Raw genomic sequence first — 13,748 nt, 5'->3', positions numbered from 1 at the left:
TTCGCTACTTGCACACTAGTCACTGACTCAGTCACTTCACTGTCCTCAGCTACCCTGAAGAGCAGGGTACCTAAGACCAGGCAGGGGTAGTTTCGGAGTGATTGTACTGAGGACTTGAGTCATTCCCTCATTCTAAGCAGAGACCAGGGATTTGACAGGAACACCAGCGAAGCCTACAAAAAACTCCCAAGAAACCTCAGAACACTGTGCAGATTCATCAGCTCCCTGGGATGAAGCACCAAATCCTGCCTATCACCCCTGCGGCAGTTCTAGGGAGCAGGAAGATGAAAAATGATAAAGTAATGCTCGGTCCATGCCAATTACTGGACATTACTGGGTCCCAATACACATATCAGTATTGTATATATCTGTTGCCAAAACCCAAACCTACTTATGCCCTGCTGTGTGCATTTGGCCGGAGATTAACTGAAAGGGGCTGACTAATGAAGCTGATGAAATTCTGAGCTACCCCGTCAAGCCAACCTTGACCTGAATATTTAAGTCCCCGAGGCACCAGCCTTGAGGACCTCCACACCACACTTACGTATTTATTTGTTTATAACTTTTCTAGACCATCCCTTATCAAGGTCTCGGGATGGTTTAACAATAAAATAATATAAAATAAAACACAGCATCCTAAAAAATTCCAACTGAGAATAAAACCCCAAGTAAAACAATCAGATCTTAAAACAATGGGAAAATAAAAAGGTTTTAGCTTGGCGCTGAAAAAAGTGACAGTGCCAGGCAACCCTCTTTGAGGAGGGATTCCATAATTGGGGTGCTACTGCAGAGAAGGCCCTTCTCCTGGTAGTCACCCTCCTAATCTCCTTCAGGGAGGACACCTGGAGAAGGGCCTCTGCCCCAGATCTTAAGGGGCGGGCAGGCAAGTATGGAAGGAGACACTCCTTCAGGTAACCTTGAGACCATATCCATCAACTCATTCATAGAGACTTTTGTCAGTGGGGTAATCAGCACATCCACAGAATCCAAGTCCTGTCAGGAGATCCCATCACCATATGCAGACATGTAAAACTCACTGACTGCTATACAGGAGAAAGACAGATTCTTTGCTGGCCAAAACAACCTCTCCTTAAGCAAATGATGAATTTGCTGAGCTTGGGGTTGCACATTGGTGCATGCAGAAACATTAACCCATGTTTAAGGCAAAGAAAGGAAGCAAAGGGATGGAAGAATATTCACACTAGGCGCGGAGGGAGAAACCACATATTCCCAAAACTGCTTTGCAAACCATGTTCTGTAATGAAACAGTGCCATGCCTGCTCTAAAAGGGTGAGAATGACAATACTAGATTTTAAAGTTTGCAGTGCACCTGTAGCAAGGAGCACAAGCTCTTGGTCAGGACTCCAGCTCATCAGGGTTAGTCCACTGTCCACACTCCCAACACACTCCAGCTGCAAAAGGATAAAGACTATATTTTATTTATTTGCATTTATATCACACCTTTCCTTGCAAAGAGCCCAGGGTGGCTAACAACCCATATATAAAAAAATGAACATTCTTAAAATCATAACTCTACAATACAAATAGGCAATGAAAGACAATAAGATAATCACTACAACACTGCAAAAGCCTTACACCGGAAAAACACTTGCCTATACCTCCTAAAGCCTGTACAAACAAATGCTTCTTTGATCAGCTTGTGAATGCCTGAAGCATGGGACACACAAATCTCCACTGGAAGGAAATCACACTTGCTGTGTCACCACCAAGAAGACTCTGCTCAGTGTGGTAGCCCCATAAATCACATTCCTGCAGGGCACCAAAAGCCAAGCCTTCCTGGGGCGGGTGATACTGGAGAAAGTGATTCTTCAGGCCATGCTACGCCTCTGCCTTTACCAGTAGCCTGACACAGAGAAATTAAGCAGATGATGCATTCCTTATCAGCTGGCTCAATGCGAGCATTGTATAACTGATCAGGCATCTGTCTGACAGGCCAGTGAGGATCCTGCTCCAGTCCATCCTGCCATAAAACCCACGGACATTTCTACGGTTCTGCACATGAGCCTCCCTTGAGGTCTTTAACTGTGCTGAAGCCAAGGCAACTCAGACCAGTACAATTTTCTTTTCAATATTTTTTAAAGTGACAAGGGATCCTGTCATTGCTTGTGGCCTCCCACTGGCTGGAGCACAGTGGAAGTTGTAGGACTCTTTCCTGTGTAAATGCACATAGGATTATGTAATTAATTAATTAGCTTTATATCCTGTCTTTATTCTTATAACAAACTCAAACTTCTTATAACATCATTTTCCTCCTGATACGCTCAATCATCCCCAAAACAACAACCCTGTGAGGTAAGTTGGGCTGAGAGACCGTGACTGGTCAAAGCTGGCTCCATGGCTGAGTGGGGACTAGAACCCAGATCCCGAGCCCCAGTCCCACGCTCTTAGCCACTGCACCACGCTGGCTCTCTCGGATTGAGTTCAAGGCAAGAACATCTGCACTGTGCCTTACACTGGCACAGCTGGAGGTTGCATGGACGGACCTGCCATTCCGCCATACCTGATTTGTGATCAGATTGCACAGTATGACATCTCCAGCTGCCGTGGCCACACAGACAGACTCTTGATCTGGAAGGTCCTCAATGCCAACAATGCACCCACTTCCATCTTCCGGTAGGAAACCTTCCACTGTCAAAACAACTTCATTTGCAACCTTCAACACAGGAACAAAACAGAAGGGGCTATCAAACAGTTGCCCACTCCTGTGCTGCAAATTGATTCTATCACAGGAGTTGAAGCAAAGACTGGCACCAGTAAGCGGATTAAAAGACACCTATTTATAGCTGCTACTCCAAACAGGTCCACACATTTCTATGCTGTAAAGTGTTCTGGCTTCAGAGTATTTAAATGAAATAAAGCACACTTCTTCATTGGGCAGATGCATAGAGAATAATCTCTTTACATGTGGATTGGTAATATTTCGATCAGGGGTCTCCAATTTTTATTTTTATTTTTGGACCTGTAGAAACATTTGGGAATTTGAGACATTGCTGTAGGTACCACCTCCAGGTACCTCACTGGTACATCACCACGTTGGCACCCACTTTGGGCATGTTGATGAATCTTAGGCTGTGTCTTATTCAGCAAAAATTTTTGTTGCATGTCTATTGTACTCTGCAATATCTCCTTAACAAGAGATTGTCTAATTCAGCTGATTGCTGACAGTGCAATATAGCTAAGCCTTCTTTTATACATATATTTTGGTCATGTTCCATAGTTGTTTCTTTTTGGGAGGAGGTTAGTACACAGATAAATTTTCTGCTTGAAAGGTCTTTAAAATTCATTGATGTACACAATTCTTAAATTATTTACCTGCTTCATGGAAATGAACAAATGGTAGATATAAATTGATTCTCCATGTCCTTTTGACAGCTAAAAGGCTGAAATTACAAGACTAGAAACATAAATACTGTACTCACTTCCTATAATGCAATGGACTGAAGACCTTACAATCCAATCCTTCAAACAGATACTTACTTCAGAATTTGGTCTACTTCTGTTGATGCTTATGTACAACTGCTGGAAAGCTGCATGCATTTCATATGATCCCCTTGCTACAGATATATACAATCTACTTATGTCTGTATATAATAAATGGAAAGTAATAACATAAAAAGTTAAAAGTTATCTGGGTGCCATGTTGGAAACCCCTTCAAACACCACACCATTGTCTGTCATATTTGGAATTGACTGATTTAAAAGTTTGTCCTTTTATTAGGATTTTGCCAGAGAAGGCCAGCAGGAGTGAATGCTCTCTAGTTGCTTTGCCACATAAGAGACATCAGAACTGGGTCAATAATTAGGCATCCAAAGGAAAAAAATGTAAAACTAATGCAGTGATTTTCAAACTATGTTCTCAAGAATCCTGAAGTTTCTTGGAAGTCTGTCTTTACTGTCAGTAATACCAGACAAAATGTAGTGAAAGCTCGCTGCTTCATCACCACTGACCTTTCTCTCAGTTCATAGGCACAAGGGAAAACAGTGGCACTTTTGGTGCATGACAGAAAAGTGCAAAGCTCAAATGGCCTCTTGCGTTAGCTGTAGGACTTCAGAGTAGTACCCCAGAATCCTTTGCAAAGTGCATAGGTTCTATAGCACAGCCTCAAAAAGTTGGTTCCTCAGTGGACGAACCAGAGTGGGAAAGTTTCCCTCAAACTTGAAGTTTGAAGTCCACTGCTTTAAGTCTTATATTAATTGATAACTTTGAACCCTGCAAAAAACTAATAATTTCAACAAAAACTTTACTAAAGGCTGCCTGCATGTTTATGTCCTTTGAAATGAAATGTCCCAAGCATCAACTCTGAACTGTTTTTAACACCTCAAAGAAACTTTATCTCTGTGGAGTGGAAAAGAAGTACTATAACATGGATATAAGCAGGCCTGTGATACACAGAATGTCATTGTGAGGCATACGAATTGCAAGTTTCTTATGCCCAAATACTCTCACAGTTAAGTAGCCCTACAAAATGCCAAGGGTAAAAGTAAAGGTAGCCAGTACCAATCAATGTTATTTACACAGCAGTGGCCAGACAAACAATTCTCAGAACATAAAGCAATAACTGATATATGATGCCTCACCGCTTGTGTGACAGGATCCAGTTCCACAATTCCATATTCTGTGCTGATTAATAAGGTCCCCCGGTCTGAACGGAGAGAGAAACCCTGGGGAGTTCCAAGAGATTGGATTGGCTGACATGCCTGTGTTCTCACTAACATTAGATTTCTCATGTTGTCCTCAGTACACACACCTGAAAAAGAAGAAAATGGAGGTGTCTCCTCACCTTAAGAGGAAATCAAAGTAACAAAGTACCCCTAAAAACAAGATGCAGGTGTTATTTTTAATATTCAGACATTGTAATATTCAAATATGAATATATGGATGTATTGTTAGATCTGTAAGAGTTCAGTGTCGAAAGTCAGTTCCTAACATCCCATCACACTGTTACAAGATCAAAAGAACTGAACATGGAGGAAAAAACTATACGTGACAAGGAGGGGTTTGGCTCCATCATCTCATGTGGGGAGGGGCAGCTCTTTATTTAATATGCACACATGACTTTACCCAAAATGTGGAGTTTCAAGAAAAAAATAGGTTACAAAGGAAAATTTGTACATTTCAAAATTAAAGTTAATTAAAATTAAAATTATGTTAACTAATGTTAACATTGACCAACAACAATGTGAAAAATAAAAATGTATATTTTATGTATGTAAACAGAATATATGCAAAATATGTAAATAAGTTCTCCAGAACTTGTAACCCTAAGCAAACAGGCCCATTTCTCCTCTGCCTAACAAGACACTTCCCACAGACTCCACTACTAATCTCCACAGTTTCTCCAATGTTTCCAAGACGAGGAAAATCATTCAAGAAGATAGGGACCCCTTTCCTGACAAGTCACGTATTATGATAAGGGAGGTGATGGCAGAAAAGTTTCAATATGACATTCTTAACAAGGAGTATTACAGTGTGTTTGTACATCTGTTAACTTTATCTTCCCTTGTTTGTAGTTATTGTGTTTTTATCCCTCACCACAAAAAAAGTTTTATTGGTGTTCATGATGCCTCTTGTACAAAGCTTAAATATAAAACCCTTCTGCAATGGTGCTATCAAATTTCCACTTCAGAAATGTCAGGGTGCACCTTGATAGGCTTCTAAATGTCATGGAATGTGACTTTAAGCAACAAAACCTATGTGCCTGCACATACATACACGCATGGAAAATACAGAGGGGTACTACAGCAGCATGCCCTATGCAAATGGATCACAATGCCATACAATTGTGCAGCTCAAGATTTTCCTTACAAGTTCCGGGGAGCAATTTTAGCAAAGCAAATGAGGGGTGGGGGCATGAACCCTTCCGCATTACTCACCAGATCCCCAATCACCCATGTAGGGGACAGTGACAGGACCCTAACTTCACATCTCCCCAAGCCCTGCAAACTCTCCAGTGTACTAGCAGCAAAAGATAAAATGTAGGGACATTTAAAGAGAGCAGGTTGGGAGGAACTTTGTCGAGGATAGCCAACATTTTCTGATCCTATTGCTGTGCTACCCAACCTTTTTTTCATCCTTTACTCTTCAGCCCAGCACTGACTTCACCTGCCAAACTGAGAGGTGAATTCACTCATGTTAATACTAGAACTTACTCTCTGAAATTGCTTAGTAACAGATGCAGGGCCAGAAGGAAGACATGCGAGTCCTGTGACACTTCATTAAAATCAGAGCCACAAGTTATAGTGAGCACTTGCATGACTTTAAAAGGGGACGAGGCAAATTCACGGAGGAGGAGAAGACTATCATTGGCTATGAGTCAGACTAATACACTGATGCTCCCTCAGATGTGGAAGGGGACCGGACAAGGGCTGCTGTTGCTTTCATGTCCTGCTCGGGGGGCTTCGGGGGAGAATCGGTCTCCCCACTGGTGGAAGAAACAGGATTCTGCACGAAGCAGACTTTTGGCCTGACCCAGCAGATCCGCTTTCCTTACTTTCCTGCCCCTTTCCACCACCGTCACTACCCCGATCCGGAAGGCTCAAGGGGGGTTACTCGGTAACCTGGGAATTTATTTCAACACCTTCTGCCCTCCAGGACTGCACCGGGCTCTTAACATCGCTGTTAAAAAGGGCGGGGATGGCCGGGCAGTGCCTTTTTTAAAGAAGGACCCTACCCTTTTACCTGCGTTCTGTGTATAAGGAGGTTGACGTGTGAAAGCAGACTCTGCCAGTGGGGCGAACAGAGTTTCTCCGAGATCCGCACTGCACACTTACCTTCCAACAAGCGGCTTCCAATTGCACGCGGGTAACCTGACTAAAAATGCCGCGCGCCTGCCATGTTGCTAGCGTGTGGGCAAAGCAAACGTGGAGTATGCGCAGTGCGATCGTGAAGCCAAAACAGCATACGGACGGTTCCGCTGGCAAAAGCGCATGCTCAAATGATATTCAGAAGCCACACCGAGAAAGGGCAGCACAGCCCACAATGCGCATGCTCAATACAAATCGTATCGCGTCTATTATTCCAAGCAATGTTAGGATTGAAGCCAACTCGGCGTCCTCCAGACGGCTTGTACGACAATTCCCATTCGTCCCAGACAGCAGGGTCAATAGTCAGGGATTCTGGGCGCTATAGTTCAACACATCTGGAAGGCACCAGGTTGAGGAAATGCAGCGATTTAGCATTTTGCTACATAGCAAGTTCTTAAGATTAAACAACGAACAATTTAATTTTAAAAAGCTAGTTAAACTGATGGAGGAAAATAACAAATACTCTGCAGGTGAGCTTTTTTGTTTTACACCTGAAAGAATAATGAACAAAAAATAGTGTCAAATTCTAGAAGACTGGTCAGCATTACCCATGCTTAGGTAGAAAAAAGCCCTGTGTTCCCCAGCCATCCAAGTGGCTTTCTGAATAAACATGCTGTCCCTGAAAACAAAGTAGTGGGAATTTGCTCAGTATTCTACTAGGATTCATGTTTCACATTCCTACATTTCAACAAGCCTTGAATTATTCAATTCATTTCTTGCAACATGCTAGATGTTCTCTGGTCAAATGGATGTGGCTTGATCCAAATTTGGGGAATGACTGATATAAATACAGTGGTGCCTTGTACTTTGAATGACTCTAACTTCAAATGATCCAGAGTTCAAATGTTAAAGTTGAGATAAAATTGCTCTGAAGTTTGAACTCAAACTGCACATAAAGTGAAAAAAATGCAGTCGCAGTGTAAACCTTAGCTTTTGTGCGCCCAAGTCTTGTGAAACATCTCTTGCATAATGCTTGTGCGTTTTCAGTGCTTTTTTCGCTTTATTTTTTGGTTATATATATATAAAATCACTCCTCACTGAAGTACAGTAAATGCACTAGCATAACATTAATAACATAAATTCTAACACAATGGTGCCTCATACTTCAAATGTAATTTGTTTCAGGGGGGCATATTTGCTGTTTATCGGAATGGTTATTGTTTGGGGTCCGGGAACTGATTAATTCACTTTCCATTATTTCTAATGGGAAAAATTGATTTTGACTTTGAATGATTCCAAGTTCAAACAGCTTCCTGAAACAAATTATGTTCAAAATATGAGGCATCACTGTACTCTAAATTGAGATGGAAGACAATACAGTATGAGGACCAACCAAGATGCACAAAGTGGATAAGATTTCAGTAACATTCAGCACTGATCAATCAACATGGGAGGTGGGGAAATGTTTCTGATAGATTGGTATGGCCTTGTCCCATACCAGTCTTTCTGCAGTATTAAGATTGTGAATAAAGACTTCTGCATAATAATGAGATGAGCCCTTTGCTCTGTACCATGTTCCTGCTAACGAAATACTTTCAGGGAGGGATCCTATGTCCTTCAGACATTTTGAGAAGGAAATGGGCGGGATATGAGATCAGTCAGATTCCCAGCTTTAAGGATGCAGATTGAGAACCAACCTCAGACCTGGAAATTGAACCTCAATCCCCCCTCCTCCCGCCACAGCCAGCAAAGAACCTTGCTATCTGGTTCCATCTGCCTCTGATCTGCCCCAAACAGATGGGTAAAAAGGGCCACGCAGCAGAAATGTGGAGGTGGAAGTGAAGATGGCCTCCACTCTTATTCCCACTCTGCATGGGATGCTCATATTCCTCCAAGTTTTGAGGTTTAGGGCTGTCTTGATTGGACTGCACCCTTTGTAACACAGCAGATTTTAAGCCAGGTAACAGATACAAAGTTTTTTTGTTTTTGTTTAGAGCAGTACATTTAAGATCCATGGCACAACCTTCCACATGTTTGATCAGAAGAAAGTCTCTGTGACTTCAAGTGAGCTTCACACTAGATGAGTGGGTATAGGATTGCAGCCATCTCTTGATAATGCCCTCAGTCAGATGAATAGAAGCCTCACTGCCTAACGACACCTTGCAAATTAAGCTCTGAATGTTGTTCCTCTTTTAGATGAAGCCCCATCTCTGTTGACTAGTGATTCCCAAACAGTGTGCTTGACTATATTGTGATCACAGGGGAGGGGCTGACGTGTCCCTTGAAAATGTAAGCTATCATCCATCACTCTGGGCTCACCAGAACATAGGAATGTTGGAAAAGTGGGAAAGTGCTGTCATCCCAAGGGAGGGATCATGGACTGGTCCGATGCAGCCTCCACTATAGCCAAGCAGTAAGGGAATCCCAGAAGCTTCAGCATTCATTGCCCAGAAAATACTCTCAGATTTACCCTGAGTGATACTGGGAGGACTGGATGTGAACTTGGAGAAAACCTAGCCATGGCTCTGGGGGCTGATGGAGCCAATCTGTACACATCTGCCTCAGAGCAAAGTGTGCTTGCCAGTATATCCCACCCCAAAACATACCCCATTTATAAAAGGTTTGGGGTGCGTTGTTGGAAGAGCTGAGCTCTGGGAACCATAAAAACACTGGATTGATATTTTCTGCAGTGCTTCTTTACAGCCACAAGAGGCTGCTGCTGACCAGATTTATGGTGGAGTTTAATCTCCTGTATAGTTGCTAGATCTCACCTGAGGGACTGACTGGTGGATACTCTCTGATGGGACATTCCTTCCCTCTGCCTGCCAGTCTAGTATACCTGGATGACAGATTAATGTTCTGCTTCACTGTTCCTAGGCTGTCTCATCTGTTTCTTTCTACATTAGAAAATGAAATGAAATAAACAGTCTTTGCTAATTAATGTGCACTCTTCAGGATTTATTTTGGTAATTTATTTGAGCACAAGGTAAAAACTGGCCATATCACAATCCTATCTTAAAGCAGGAGTGCAAAGCCCTGGGTCCAGAGGCCAAATTTGTCCCTCCTGAGGTCTCAGAAAACCAGTGATGTGTTCAAGTCCTTTATTCCAAGTCTCGAGTCAAGTCTCAAGTCTTTACTTTCAAGTACAAGTCAAGTTTCAAATCACTGCAAGAAATTTCTGAGTCCAGTCTTAAGAGCCAAAATTAACAGAGAAAAGGGAGGTGGTGGTAGGGTGTTTGTGGGAGGAGGGGAAGAGTTGTAACCCCCAATGTCCCCATATGCACTTCCTCAGGGATGCATTAAAGTCCTTTGCTTCAACCACGATTTTTTAAGCAAAGCTGTGCCATTATTCAACTCAGTCAGGTTCTGATTCTCTCTCTCCCTCTGCTGTCCATTAAGCATCTTTTCCCCATCTGCAGTACAGGCCCACTAATACCGATCTAGTCTCCCTTTAGCAGTTGTCCCTGTAACCAGGTCCTCAGCTGCTATAAGGCCATTTATGAGTCCCCAACACTGCAATAAACAAATCTGAGGTTCCCCAGCTGGCCCTACCTCTTTACTCTGGGCTGACATCATGACTCTCTGAAGACTTATTTCCTAAAGAAAATTTTTTTCACTAAAATAGTCTGGGATTGAGGGTACTTTATGCTGTACCCCCTTTGCTTTCAGCCTCACTTTCCACTGTAACATGGCCCTGAAAGCTTCTCTGAATTGGAATTTGGACCCTGGGCTGAAAAATGTTCTACTTGTTTTAAAGCAGGGCTCTCCAACCCACAGCCAGCGAGCCACACAGAGGCCCAGGATGGCTATGAATGCCACTCAACACAAAATCATAAACTTGCTTAAAGCATTATGAGATTTTTATGAGATTTTCTTTTGCAACTCGATTGTGTGGCTCACGAGCATGAACTTTGAGGACAACGTCGTGTTGCCATGTCACATAAAATAAATGTACGTATGGTCTTGCTATTTGTACACATATGTGGCTTCAGTTTTACAGTGGTGTGCAGCTTCCATTTGTGAGCAACTGTTTTCAAGAATGAAACACACTAAGAGTAAAATTAGAACCAAAATATCTGATGAGCACCTTGAGAGCTCTCTGAGAATTGCTACCACTTCCATCGAACCAGATATTGATGCATTAGTTTCTCAGATACAATGTCAAATATCCCACTCATTTTATGTTGCCCTCTTTTCTTTTACTTTTATAATAAAATGTTAAAAAATCAATGAAGTTTTATTGCTTACTTATGTTCATTTTCTATATGTTCAAATTTGGGACCTGCTCGATGATTTTAAAAGACTCTCCAAATGGGGCACTCCATAATTAGGATTAGTATGTTAATAGTTTTTAATTATTTTTATAATTATTTTTAACTATTTTAAATACTTATTTTATTTTTATTTCAGTCATGGGATATTTAGTTTATTATTGTTTGGGGTATTTGTGTTGTTTATATTTATATTGTTGTATTTATTGATTTTGCTGTGAGCTGTCCAGAGATGAAAAGTGATTGGACTGGCTAGAAATATCCCAAATAAATAAATAATAAATAAATAAATAAATAAAGTGAGTTCTTTTTTGCTTATCTGTGGTGGTATAATATCACGAATACTATGCACAGACCTTTTTTTGCTCAACAGTTTTTGTTAGTGTTTGTGTATTTAATGTGTAGCCCAAGACAATTCTTCTTCTTCCAGTGTGGCCCAGAGAAACCAAAAGGTTGGACATCTCTGTTTTAAAGCTTCCACACACTCCACTTGGCCTCCATTTGCTATTTTATCTGATATTTCTTGGGTTACATATCAGTCCTCTTGACCAATTCAGGCTGTTTTAGAGGGTAAGATTTAATGCAAGAACTAATCAGTGATTCCAAGAAAAGCATTTGCCATTACAACTTTCCTAGGACCATTAGAAACTCAGTCGTTTTGGAAATCACAATTCCTCTGTTCAGAATCTAGCATCAATCAAAACTTGTTTTAAATCTTCTAGGAAATCATGAAGAGTGTGTACATATGGCCAAACTGGTGCATATTCAATTGTGTCACTTTCTTCACAGAAAGAATTATATCCATGTAAGGAAGCCATCATCTTTGCATGAGTTCTTGAGCCCTGTCTACACCATGCAAGCAGGTTTCAGTGTTATGCCAGCTTAACTACCATGGCTTTTCCCTAAAGAATCTTGAGGAGGTGAACTGTGATTTGAACCCTTCCTTTTTCTTCAGAAATCTTTATGAATACAACAAGCCTGCTCAGGATCTGTTAACCACAAAGACAGGTCCCTTTTTTCAACTTCTATGAACTCATGGTGTTGTTCTATATAAAGAAATCCACCTCATAAATTCAAAATCCCAACCTCTTAAGTGTCCTTTTAATATTGCTTGTCCCTGGTTTGTATTTGAAGAAAAGCAAGAGGCAAAAAGGCAAGAGACTGCATCAGACTTTTTCAGAGGCTTATGCTGAGCAGAAATGTGTAAACAAATTATTTTGCTGTTCTGGACATTTCTAATGAAATGTAAATGCCAAGTTTCTTTAAATTGCAATAATGGGTTATTAAAGCATGTTTTATGACATTTATTTAAATTAAAATGTTCCATTATTTAAAGTGGATTAAAATGTTCTTTCACTTGATTATAAAATTTGAGTTCATTTCCCCACTTCCCCTTAAAAATTCCCTTTAAACAGCCCTGCATGAACTGACTAGATGGTGTTTCTCAGCTTTAGCCTTATTACCCCCAAATATGCAGATAATAAGCAATTTTTTCTTTACAAGGCTTGCTAGATTACTAGATGGTGTGTGAGTGCTTCGAACACTTTAACGTTGTTACTACTTGCCAATAAAATTAACTGATTCCAACTGTAGTAAAGATTTGTCAAGCCATGTACCAGGTTCCTTCCAACCCCTAGCCACGTTTCCCCGTATTTCTCAGCCGCGTTTGTCTCATGACTCAACCGTGTTACTTTCTGCCAATTAGGCTTCCAGAAAAAGTATCCGCACAATGGCAATCCATTAAATTTTGATTCGTCACTCCAGGACCCGCAGGCCTTGGCTCGCGGGCAAACCTATGAGTAAAGCACCTTGAGTAAGCCCTCTTCACCCTGAACGGTTCTGACTTCTGCATAGACAGGCACAGAATCGTGTGTTCGTTGGTGCTACCAAGGGCGTCGTCGCGAAGCTACGCGCCTGGGCTTGCAAGTAGCGAAGAAGAGCGACCTTTCCTCTTTATGTGACCAGTGCTCTTCCAGAAGCGCAAGCAAGATGGCAAGCAAGAGCACATTCCGCACATCGCAACGAACCAGATCTCATCCTAGCGCGACTCTTGGCAAGCAGTTCCTTTAAAGTGCAACGACTGCACGGGAAAAAGAGGCCTACAGCTTCCGGCAGTCCCCGGCCAACACGCAAGGCTGTGTTGCGGGACGTCTCTTCTCTTGCAGCACGCATCAAATTATGCCCTTACCCGCCTTTGTTCTGCGTCCCGCTGCCCGCAAGGAGCGTGTCCGACCTTTCCGCAACCACGAGATAAGAAAAAGCAAACGTGGACGAATTTTCCATCCAGTTGGGCAATACCTTTATTTAGATCAATGAATGCCCTAAAATCATGATTTCCAGAGGATAGGCGTGTTAGGAGCAAAAACCATTTAGAATTTTGTGGCACTTGTCATTAAGACGTTGCATTTATATCCCATCATTTTTTTAAGGTGACTTACTTAGTACTTTTCCATTCCAGGTTTCTCCCCACAACAACAGCCCTGTGAGGTAGGTGAGGCTGGGAGAGAGCGACTGCCCAAAACAACTCACCGGGCTTCATGGCCAAGTGGAGATTAGCATCCGGTGAAGTTGCCAGTAGTGCATTTTACAGCATGAAAAATTTGCCCGTCCACAAGGCATCACAGGACTCTTCTGTTGGCTTGGCAAAATCAAGGAGCAAGCGCGGCAGAGTCCATCGCAGCACCGAATCGGGCTGCAAGAGGCACTCGCCTT

General features: G+C 42.0%; 1 protein-coding gene across 4 annotated transcripts in view; it reads right to left on the bottom strand.

Annotated features, from left to right (window-relative positions):
- ELP1 (elongator acetyltransferase complex subunit 1) overlaps positions 1 to 13,700 on the bottom strand; it is a 54,399-nt gene extending 40,699 nt beyond the window's left edge. For 2 of the 4 annotated variants that reach the window (XR_006413622.1, XM_044418900.1), the window contains exons 1-4: positions 13,566 to 13,700; positions 4,600 to 4,769; positions 2,522 to 2,674; positions 1,331 to 1,412 (exon numbers count right to left, since the gene is read on the bottom strand). Coding sequence is in view for 3 of the 4 variants with exons in the window: in XM_044418900.1 (XP_044274835.1) it covers positions 1,331 to 1,412; positions 2,522 to 2,674; positions 4,600 to 4,769; positions 13,566 to 13,575 (415 nt within the window). In the remaining variant the exon portion in view is untranslated. Of the gene's footprint in view, positions 1 to 1,330; positions 1,413 to 2,521; positions 2,675 to 4,599; positions 4,770 to 6,792; positions 6,874 to 13,474 lie in introns of those variants that run through there. The other 2 variants (XM_044418902.1, XM_044418901.1) reach the window with 2 other exon arrangements.
- Between the last annotated feature and the right edge of the window lie 48 nt (positions 13,701 to 13,748).

The sequence above is a fragment of the Varanus komodoensis genome, unplaced genomic scaffold, assembly GCF_004798865.1.
Source record: "Varanus komodoensis strain SLA01 unplaced genomic scaffold, ASM479886v1 scaffold94, whole genome shotgun sequence".
Lineage (NCBI taxonomy): Eukaryota > Metazoa > Chordata > Lepidosauria > Squamata > Varanidae > Varanus > Varanus komodoensis.
Note: the sequence above shows the minus strand (reverse complement) of the source record. Positions and strands in the feature narration are given on the sequence as shown.